The sequence below is a fragment of the Scomber japonicus genome, chromosome 3, assembly GCF_027409825.1.
Source record: "Scomber japonicus isolate fScoJap1 chromosome 3, fScoJap1.pri, whole genome shotgun sequence".
In the NCBI taxonomy this organism is placed as follows: Eukaryota; Metazoa; Chordata; class Actinopteri; order Scombriformes; family Scombridae; genus Scomber; species Scomber japonicus.
In genome coordinates this window covers 37,336,558-37,348,417 of record NC_070580.1, presented here as the reverse complement: position 1 = coordinate 37,348,417, position 11,860 = coordinate 37,336,558, and the positions used below count along the sequence as shown (strand labels likewise).

The following is an 11,860-nucleotide window of genomic DNA, read 5'->3' as shown; positions in this document are numbered from 1 at the left end:
AGGAAAAAAATCCATAGGTCTGTAGGAACCAGGTGGGGAGTTCTGGTCCTCTGAAATGAAGCCAATGCGCAAGTAACTTAGAAATGCATTCTATCAAAAGGCCACCAGGGGGCGACCGTCTCTATACAAGTCAATGGAGAATTCACCAACTTCTCACTTGATTTCTAACCTCAGTAAACGTTTTCAAAATGTGTTTATGGTCTCAATCGCTAGTTTAAAGCCTTCTTCAATGCAGTATGATGTTCATTTGGGACATTTTGGCCTCCCTGATTTTATATGTGATGATAAAGCAGGGTATGCATTAGGGCGTGGCTACGTCCTGATTGACAGGTTGATTGACCAATGTCCTCCAGATCCAGCCCTTGCAACCATAGCAACCTGCCCGCTCCTCCCATGGCTCCGCCTCATGCCCATATAAGTAGAATCCGTGTTTTTATTTTTCCCAGCATGCACCTGAAATTTTCAAGATAGCGCTGCCCAGATTCGAAACTATTGGCTTCCGAGCAGCAGTCCACAAACCAATGGGTGACGTCACGGATGTTACGTCCATTTCTTTTATACAGTCTATGGTAGGAACATACACTTTGTCTGATCCGTGACCAAACCACCCCAACACATAGCTACAGGCCTAGCACCATAAACAAAATACTCAGCATCAATCAAATGAACGAAACCAGGTTAGCTTAGATGGATAGTCCATTAATAAACCAAGTATGAAGCTACTGGAAATGAAATATCTCAGTAATCAAACATCCGAGAACGGAGATGTTATAAACAATCACAAATACCTTGTAGAAACGGCTTCAATAAAGTCCATAGTTGTAGTATGAAGGATATGAGTCAGTCCTGGGAATAAACAATGTTCATTCATTCACATCTACCAAGTTACTGTCAATAGCATGTGGCTGATGTCCTTGTTTCTTGGTATTCGTGGCTGAAGTTGAAGCTTCATCGTCACGTTGCTCCAGAGCAGGGGTAATCTGTGGTGCTATGGAACTGATGAAGCTTAGTAGTGGTTGGTGCCACTGCTGTAGGGGCTTCACCGGATAAACTTTACGTGCCCCGGAGAAGATAGCAGATCTGTCTTTCCAGCGCAGCAGTTGGAAAATGAGGGTACATGGTTTGTTGGAGATGGACTTAGCCTCTCCATCATATACATGATGTGCCCGATCTATGTCAAAAACACTTCCTGCTAGCGATGGAATCCACTTGGGAAGATTAATGTTGAGGTAGCTGATTGTATCCGAGCCCTCCGCAGCTTCAGGCAAGCCAACAATTCTCACACTGTTTCTACGGCCCTTGTTTTCCAAGTCTGTCAACTTTGTGGCGAGTTGGTCCAGCTGCGTTTTTAACTCCATAACCAATCGTCTATCCTTGCAGCTGCCTGTACAGAGTCCACTCGATCTTGAGTTCTTTTGGCTGCTGTGGCTCATGTCTTTAGAGCTCTACTAGTCTTTTACATTTCTGTTCGTAAGTAATGTAAAGTTGGGACTGGGATAGAATCCACAGCTTCTTTAATAGCAGAAGCCACTGCTGCATCTAGAACACGTTGTTGTTCTTTGGGTGCTAGCTTTATACTGTTAGCAATAGCATCATCCAATTCCTCTTTGGAGATGGTGGAATCCTTAAATTTACCTGTCGAAATATTTGATATACGTGCAGGATTAATGAAAAAATATGACTTTGTGAGCGGAACTAAACTATGCTGCCATCGCTGTTGAAGGGTCACTGGAACTCCCCTCTTTTATATTTATGTAGAAAACTGTGAAAATAAAGCTTGAATAATTAGGTGTGTCCAAACTTTTGACTGGTACTTATTGTGCGCTGAATGATCCAAATAAAGGATATTGATCATGTGATTAATTATCAGTATTATTAGTATTGTGATGGATAACCTGGATGAATCACATTTCTCACTCAGATTCATTTGTCTCCACAGTAAACACACAAACAAGCTGCTCCTGAAATAAACTGAAGAAACTACTGAGAGAGAAATGAACATGGTGTGAATATGATCATAGACATTACTTTATAGACCTTCTCTGAGTCACATCTATTAACATCTTTCAATCTGACATTTGAAAGATGAAGCTCTGAGCGCACGTGAAAGCAGGAAGTGAGCGCAAACAACGTCACACAACTTTCCGTGATGAGAAATAGCAGCATAAAGTTACACAATAGATGATGTGATCACACATGTTTGATACGCAGTTTCTCAGAAATAACAGAAGGAAACAGACACAGCCCTGCACGTTCCTACTCTCCCAAAAACTGATTTCCGTCCGCGTGAGCGCGCGCAGCCTGTTAAAGCCTCTACAGCTGTTTTCATCTGGATCAAACAGACATTAGCAACAAATACACTAACTGTATGTCTGAGATAATAGTGATGGTATTTATGTGTGAGACGATCAGGTTTATTTTAACAGAATTTGCGGCCATAAACGTGTTTGCTGTTTATTGTGTAATCAGGCATGATATTAACGTGATTACAATCAATAATGTTATTTTTATGTTTGTGTGTTTGCTATGTCTGATATCTTTGTTAAATAGACTGTAATATGATTTATGTCTGGCGTATATATATACATATCACAATCACGATTTAAAGATTATACCTTAACCAGAACTTTTCACTAGTTGAAAACTCTGTAAAGATGAGGAAGTCAAAATTACGAGATAGAAATCCGTATGTTTATAATCAGTTTGATCATCAGTATAAATAAATAAACAGTTTCTTACCGTTTTCAGCACCAAACGTTACTTCAGAGCCAGTCAGGAGACAGAAAAACACCAGAAGAAGAAGCTCCATAGTTATCGATGACGGCTGGAGATTCAAAGTCACTTTAACTTCAACCCAAAACCTTCCGACTGCTGACTGAACGGACCCGAAATATATCATTTTATCCGGAAGCGGCAACACGATACAGCGCACATCCTTCAAAATAAAGCGTTAAACGTCGAAATACCCGCTGAGTATTTTATTTTGTACTTTCAACTTGTTAAAGAAACAGAGAGCCAGGCCCCTGAACGCACCACAGAGCAGTCCTGACTGATTGATTCACTGATTGATTGATTTGATGGACCTGGACTTCATCAGAAACCTTTTCAGTTTGGTTTCTACAGTAAAAATATGTTTCTCCATAAATCTACAGACAGGAAGCAGAAAAATGCAGCTTCACAGTTGTTGAAATATATTTGGTGTTCATAACTTTCCTGTTTCAGTTTCTATAAAGACTCTTTTTAAATCCTTGAAACAAGCTGATTGTTTTATATGAGGCTTTATGTTTGATACTGTCTCCTCACAGCAAGAAAATCCTGGATTTAAAAGCTACAAGCAGCTGTCTGTCTGATATGAGGACATCACCTGATCTTCCATGTTTGCATTGATGGGTCCTTCTTTCTCTCACAGTCCAGAAATGGAAAAATCCTCAGGAAAAAAATGCAGATTGCCTTAACCAACCAGTAACAACTGATTATTTCAGCTAGTATTGTAAAGACAGTGTATAAATGTGTCTCTCACAGTACTTTTACATTTAGCAGTCTTTTTTTACACAAGTATCTGTACTTCTAAAGTACAGAATATGAGGACTTTTGCCACCTCTGGTTGTGCCACAAGTTTGAGATAACAGGTGTTAAAATGTTTGGCCACTAGATGGAGACACTGAACCACAAACTGCAGGAGGGTTTCACGGTGTGATTTGGTCCAAATATAAAGCAGAATTTATGTCAACATAGTCAGTCGAACTCAGCTGTTGTTACAGCTATTGTTATAACTAATATACTGTACCAGTAATACTATAATAATTGCATACATTTTCCTGCTCTGTCTAGGTGTGTTAATCAGACTTTAGGATGATAAATGGTTTCAACTGAGGGATTTTCCTGGTATTTTTTAATTGTGTAATAGATTTTTTTATTTCCCCATATATACAGCAGCATGCATTTCAGACTACAGAAGCAAAAGAGATGTAACTAAAGAGGTCAATAGGCTTATACATAAATTAAATAATTAATTACCATTTCTGTGCTATAGAGCTGATAGTCTTGGAAGTACACATCGTACTATATTTAGTCTGGAAAGGCTATAAAAGACACACTATGTCTGTAATGTTGTATACAGCCTTTATAATCTGATGATGCTCTGTTGATTGAGCATGCTGAAGACACTGTAGACTGAGTTTCATTGTTAGTGCCTTTGTGATGCAGAACGTTGCAAGTAAACATTTTTCATTTGCCTGTGCATGGACACTGTCCCTGACCTCCATGCAACATTGAAGAGGCGTGACAGCCATGATGCCCTTACAATGTCGAGAGTTCCTTCCACCAGCCTCCGAGACCCCTGACCCAGCCAGATCCTAAAGGCCTTTATCTTCAGCTTGACAGCTTCATTCACCTCCCCTCGATTTCATGGGTTGCTGGCTGTTACGGGTACCGGGTTGCAGCACCAGTGGACAGTAGTGTGTATGGCTGAAATACAAGAAAACAAAGGATGACACAGGAGACGTGGCTTGTCCTTGTTAAAACCTCCTCAGTTATATTTATTCACATGTCACATGTCATTCACTGTACTGTTAACATTTATTCTATATGTATTGTAATAAGAATATTTCAGTGTTCATAAAACACATATTTTCTGCAAAACATACTATCAAACCAAATTAAACACATTTTGTCTCAATATCATCTTCATGTCACTTTTCCATGTTCCAGCTTAACACACTGGTCATTATTGCACTTAGTGAATACTCTAAAGTATTTCCTGGACTTGTGTGTTACACAGCAGCATGTAAATAGACACACACTTTGCCTCCAACCAACACTATTGGTTGAGAATGTTGGATAGACAGTGTTTTACTGTTATTGTCTTGGGATGCAGTGTTGCAAAGTAAACTGGTCATTCATTTTGTCTGTTTGTTCTTTTTTCTTCCCTTTTCTCTTCATGAGTCAGTTTATCTGGGAAAAGATGGCCCATTGAAAATACAATTTCTGCCTTCATCACTGCTGTATGTGAACCTTAAGTTCCTTCACAATTGAAACTCCATCAAATAGAACCACTGCACCTCTGTGTATTTTTTTAAGCTTTATAAAGGTCACCATGTTCTGTACTGTACACATTAAATCAGACAAATCTGGTTAGTCAAGTTGTAGTAGTAGGTGTATTTTTGAACACTGTCATGAAACACATCCTGTTAGAAGCGACAGTATTTATTGGAAGAGGTCTGACCAAGCTCCGCCCTCCCACTCACCACAGAGAAATGAGGAAACAGTTTATTCTTTGTCGCTAAAGACACACATAGACTGAAGACGACTGAAGAACATCAGATTCACCTTCAAATCAAACTAACAAACTTCCTCGGAGTGAGTGCAGCTACAGGAGAGAAAAGTGGAAAACTAAAACTCTGCTGCTTCAACCTGCTGACTCTCCACATACTGAAGGTGAGTTTGACTAAAAACTGGAGTCAAAGTGAAAGTAAATGAAGTTAGTAGAGGAGGGAGGGGAGCCATGACTGACTGTACTTTCTGTCTGCTGTGTTTTCAGCTTCACTCAGAAACTAAATGGCTTCCAGATTAGAGGAGGATCTCTGCTGTCCGGTCTGTCATGAGGTCTTTAGAGATCCTGTTGTTCTGTCATGTAGCCACAGCTTCTGTAAAGACTGTCTGAAGAGTTCATGGAGAGAGAAACCAACACATGAGTGTCCAGTTTGTAGGAGAAGATCTTCACAGAGAGAACCACCTCTTAACCTGGTGTTAAAGAACCTGTGTGAGTCCTTCTTACAGGACAGAGATCAGAGAGCTTCAGAGGCTCTCTGCGGTCTGCACTCTGAGAAACTCAAACTCTTCTGTCTGGACCATCAGCAGCCAGTGTGTCTCGTCTGCAGAGATTCAGAAAAACACAGCAAACACACAATTAGACCCATCGATGAAGCTGCACAACAACACAAGAAGAAACTTGAGGAAACTCTACAGCCCTTAAAGAAGAAGTTAAAGGTTTGTGAAGAAGTTAAAGTGATATTTGATGAAACAGCAGAACACATTAAGGTCCAGGCCCAACACACAGAGAGGCAGATTAAGGAGCAGTTTAAGAAGCTTCACCAGTTTCTAGAAAAGGAAGAGGAGGCCAGGATGGCTGCTCTGAGGGAGGAAGAGGAGCAGAAGAGTCAGATGATGAAGGAGAAGATGGAGGCTCTCAGCAGAGAGATAGCAGTTCTTTCACACACAGTCAGAGCCACAGAGGAGGAGCTGAGAGCTGAAGACGTCTCATTCCTGAACAACTACAAGGCTGCAGTGGAAAGAGTCCAGTGCTGCCCCCTGCTGGATGATCCACAGCTGCCCTCAGGAGCTCTGATAGACCAGGCCAAACACCTGGGCAACCTGGCCTTCAACATCTGGAACAACATGAAGGAGATGGTCTCTTACACTCCTGTCATTCTGGATCCAAACACTGCTCATCCAAGATTCATTCTGTCTGAAGATCTGACCAGTGTGACATATGAGGGAAAGAGACAGCAGCTTCCTGATAATCCAGAGAGGTTCATAGGTCCTCTTGTCCTGGGCTCTGAGGGCTTTAACTCAGGGACTCACAGCTGGGATGTCGAGGTTGGACACAGTATAAGCTGGTCAGTGGGTGTGTTATCAGAATCTATCCGGAGAAAGGAAAACATACAGTCTGGATTATGGAGAATAAGGTTCGATGAAGGTACTTTTTCAGCATACTCACCACCAGCTCGCCACACTGTTCTCTCAGTGAAGAAGAAGCTCCAGAGGATCAGAGTGAATCTGGACTGGAACAGAGGAAATCTGTCATTCTCTGATCTTGATACCAACACACACATACACACCTTCACACACACTTTCACTGACACACTGTTTCCATGTATTGAAACTTGGGATAAACTGCCACTTAAGATTTCCCCAATGAAGGTCTCTGTGAGAGTGAAAAACAGCAGTTCAAGACAACGATGATGATGGTTCTTGTAATTACTCTCATCTATTTTTAAAGGGTTAGTGTTAGGTTATGTTCTCATTATTCTAAAATATGTTCATGGTGTTTCACTTGTTGCTGTTTCTGTCAAACTTAAAATGACTTGACTTATTGTCTAATCTTCATATTTGGTCTCTTCAGCCTTTAGATTTTAAAGTTCTGTTGATGTTTTCTGGTGTTAACTTTGTGAGGAGTGAAGAATCATTAACTACATGCTGAACAATCTTGAATCTTTTAAATTCAGTTCACATTATTAAGTTTACAAACATTAATTGTAATTCATTGTTTAATAACAAACTATCTATTTCTATTTGACATGATGAAATTAAAATCATTTTGCATGTGAAATTGTGTTATTCAGTTTCCATCAATTGAATTCTGTAATTTAAATAGAGGAGGGGTTTTATTTAAGGTGGACATGTGAGTTTGGGTTCATGTTGGTGATTTAAGAGTCAAACTTTCTCTGCTGACATAAGAATAAGAAATAAGAGAAGATTTCTCTCTGAATAAGAAAACCTGTTAAATGTAGAAAATGTAAATATGTTTTACTGACTGTTTATGTAATCTGTAAACTACTGTGATTCTTTTTAGCTGGAGAACTTTGAGTGGAAACCAATAAAAAGTGAAGCTGGAGATGTGTTCAGATTTGCTGTCATCATGTTTTAAATCTGATCTCAGTTTTATCAATCATAACAATACAGACTCTACAGGGTCCATCATGTTAAGTATTTGTCTTTTTCTCTCCATTTAAGTTTCTGTTTAACAGATTGTGGCACTGGAGTCACACTGAAAGTAAATGTCAGTGAAGTCAGTAGAGGGGGGGGGGTGACTGACTGTACTTTCTGTCTGCTGTGTTTTCAGCTTCACTCAAGGACTAAATGGCTTCAAGATTAGAGGAGGGTCAGACTTCTAACCCTGATATTGCTTCCGGGGTGTGGTATGAAGGGAGAGGGATGTGAATTAATGATGGACAGCATTAATGAAGGAGCCCATCCCCTCTTTCACCTTAAACTTGGTGGGTGATGGCTGCTGCTCCCTCAGGATACGCTGCTGGTGTCTCCTGAGGGAGCATGTAACTGTCCGTTTCACAGATGATCCTTGTGCTGGATTATATCGATGGCTGATGTTTGTAACATCGGGACATGCATCAAGGTAAAAGATGTGTTTAGGTGGAGGATTTGCCCAAGTTAAATTTGGAGCATATTGCTAGCATATTCGCTAGCTAGCTTCAAACTCGTCTATAGCTGTTTTTATATGGTTTATGTTGCAGCCAAAGACAAGCAGGACTGTAACTAACAATGTCTTTAATTCTTTACAACAACAGAAAGCAGAAAATCCTTACCTTCAGTCAGCCACGATGTGTCCTCAGCTGTTAAATAAACTAGCACCTACTCTCATACTGTGTAAAACACTGAATGAGTTTTCTTCTTCTCTTGATACTTTCACAACTCGTTTCTGACTCTACAGCACCATCTGGTGGCGGAATTTATACAACACTTAACTCATGAATGAACCAACAACAATGCAAATAATCCATTAAATGAACAAAACCATCATGTTTATTAAGTATTTCTCTCTTTTCTCTTCATTTGAGATCAATTAATAAAACAATGCAGTTTTCTACATGTATCCTGCATATTGTTAATTTAGTATCACTGGTTTGAGCTTCATCCTCTTATCTTACAGATTTGATTTAAAATGAGAATTATGACAACTACACATAACACACTGTCATAAATATGTTTAAAATCAACATGTTTCAGACTGTTATTAATACATGTTTTATTTAAGCTTCATCTCTCCTTATCTCTAGTGTTTAATTCACAAACACAAAGACCAATTATTATAACAGAAATACTGTATTTTATTTAAAAGCAAACAGCAAACAGCAGAATAATGGCTCAATAACTGTAACATGATATAATAATGATGAATTTCAGTGATACAGGAAGTGAAAGTTTCAGGTTTACGAGGCATTTAGCCTGAGTAAAAACATGCTGCTTACTTTCTACACCTGAAAACTAATCTGCTCTGTTCATCATTTACCACTTAAATTCATGTCAAGCTACATTATTAAATGAAGTAACATTGATTATTACAGATTATATAAAGAATACATATTTGTTAACAAAAAATAAAAAATGTTAAAATCACAAATACAGAAAGTAAATATTGTGACTGCAGTTTATACATCTCCAAACTCTGATTGATGAAGTTGCTGCAGATAACTCATTTACTTTCTGTGGTTAACACACGATTATTCATAATACAAAAAAATTAATTCACATTTTATGATATTAGCTGCTCAATATTCACATTGATTTAAAACGTAACAGCAGGTTTTAGTTCAGTGCAGTCTGACTCAGTAAGGGACTGTGGATGAAAACCAGACTTTTGGCTGACTCAGCATATTTACAACAATGTTTATCAAGGTGAATGTTCACTATTAAATAAACCAATAAATGAAATAAACAGAAACAACCTCAACATCTCCTGTGATGAACACTGAAATTCAGCAAATACCCAAATTAAAATTAATTATGATATTTTCGAACATTTAAAGGTTAGTTTTGATTTGTTTTTGTTTGTGTGGTTACTATAATTTGAGTTAAAGAGGTTAAATGTGTGGGATTGTATTTATGAAAACTCAAATTTAAGGTTGAGGCAGCTGAAACTGTTCTGTTCTCTGGTTTTTGGGTATTTCAGTGTTTTCTATTTGATATCATGTTGTGAGCTACACTGCCCCCTCCTGGTCCTGCTGCAGTAAGACAGGAAGCTTCATCTTAAAGTTAACAGGTTTATACAGTCGTCTGTTTCTATCTTTAACGCTAAAACCAGACCTCAACTTAAAAACCAGCCTTTGGATAAATGAGGACAAAATGCTCCAAAAATGTTTTCACTGTTTTGGTCTAAAACTCAAACTGATCCTCACAAAAATCAAAAGATATAAGAGCACACACACTTCAGCAGCCAAATGCAAGGCACGTTGTTAGACTCGAGAGTCTTCATTCATGAGTGGTGAACCGGCTTCATCAACATCACGTCGGTCTGTAGGAGAGAAAACACAATTATATTAAAGAAAACCTCGAGATATCACATTGGGCCCCATGTAAAGACATCACATTGGGCCCCATGTAAAGATATCACATTGGGCCCCATGTAAAGACATCACATTGGGCCCCATGTAAAGACATCACATTGGGCCCCATGTAAAGACATCACATTGGGCCTCATGTAAAGACTTCACATTGGGCCCCATGTAAAGACATCACATTGGGCCCCATGTAAAGACATCACATTGGGCCCCATGTAAAGACATCACATTGGGCCCCATGTAAAGATATCACATTGGGCCCCATGTAAAGACATCAAATTGGGCCCCATGTAAAGACATCACATTGGGCCCCATGTAAAGACATCACATTGGGCCCCATGTAAAGACATCACATTGGGCCCCATGTAAAGACATCACATTGGGCCCCATGTAAAGATATCACATTGGGCCCCATGTAAAGACATCACATTGGGCCCCATGTAAAGACATCACATTGGGCCCCATGTAAAGACATCACATTGGGCCCCATGTAAAGACATCACATTGGGCCCCATGTAAAGACATCACATTGGGCCCCATGTAAAGACTTCACATTGGGCCCCATGTAAAGACATCACATTGGGCCCCATGTAAAGACATCACATTGGGCCCCCACGTAAAGACATCACATTGGGTCCCATGTAAAGACATCACATTGGGCCTCATGTAAAGACGTCACATCGGGCCCCATGTAAAGACGTTGCAATGGGCCCCACTACCACACACAGATCACACCAACCATGTGTGTGTGACATTTATTCACAACTAAAACATTTTAACTATTAAAATCATTTCAATATTAAATATGAGGAAGAATCTCACCAGTGATATCCACAGGTATGTCAACATGAGCCCGATGGTTGATTTCCTTCTGTGTCTCTATCCACCGCTAGTTGTTGGCTCAGCTCACAGTTTAGAGAATCACGAGTCTTCCTCTTCATGACTGCTGTGTTGATTGGGAGGGAGTGCAGGAGCAGAGCAGAAGGTGAATACAGCACGAGGCAGCAGCTCAGTTAGCAGAGCGCAGTATCATTAACAAAGTATGTTTAGTAACTAGAAGAAGACCTAGTTAAACACTAGCACACATTTCCTGCTGTTATAAGAAATACAATCATAAAATCATGAATAACTAAGAACTGAGTTTTCTTATGTTGTTACTAATGTGATTCATGTGTAACTTGGCTGCTGTAACTCTGTAACTTCCCTTTGCTTTGGCTTAACTCTCTCTATCTGCTCTATCTGTCTAATTACAGCTAATAACAAGTTCAGTGAGTCTCAGTAGATTTTGTTGCACATGAACTTTCTACTAACTCCTATCAATGTAAGAGACTTTTTATCTTTTCATTTATGAGATGAAACTTTTATGATTATATGGATACAAAATATTAGTTAAACTCACCGTTCCTAAAAAAGCTTTTGATGCGAACCCTCCATATGTACACAGCGAGAGCAACAACAGCAACAACAAGACCAATAACTATAGCAGCAATCTTCCATCCACTGGTGGATTCTGAAACAGATAAGAAGGTAAAGTAAGAGTCAGAATCAAAGAGTCCATCATGTTCAGACATCATAACCTACACAAAGAGAACAACTAAAGGTGTGTATGCTCCTAAAATCTCCAATGATTGACAGATTCAAACAGCAGTGAGATGACTCTCAGCAGCCACAGTGATATTAGCATCCATCTCTGGCTGGTGGGTCGACTCTACAGCTACTGAAGCACAATGAGAGCAGAGCCATACAGTCTGCTGTTATACAGCATGAGGCTCTGCAGCACTAAT

The 11,860-nt window shown here is 39.5% G+C and overlaps 1 protein-coding gene across 1 annotated transcript; it reads left to right on the top strand.

Annotated features, from left to right (window-relative positions):
* Positions 1-5,536: 5,536 nt before the first annotated feature.
* LOC128355410 (zinc-binding protein A33-like) lies at positions 5,537-6,963 on the top strand. Its single transcript, XM_053315648.1, has one exon. The coding sequence runs from the start codon at positions 5,557-5,559 to the stop codon at positions 6,961-6,963; it is 1,407 nt and encodes a 468-aa protein (XP_053171623.1). The 5' UTR covers positions 5,537-5,556.
* Positions 6,964-11,860: the final 4,897 nt, after the last annotated feature.

What these genes read in the sequence shown, in the direction of transcription:
- LOC128355410 (XM_053315648.1), top strand. Translation starts at nt 5,557, where the DNA reads ATGGCTTCCAGATTAGAGGAGGATCTCTGCTGTCCGGTCTGTCATGAG.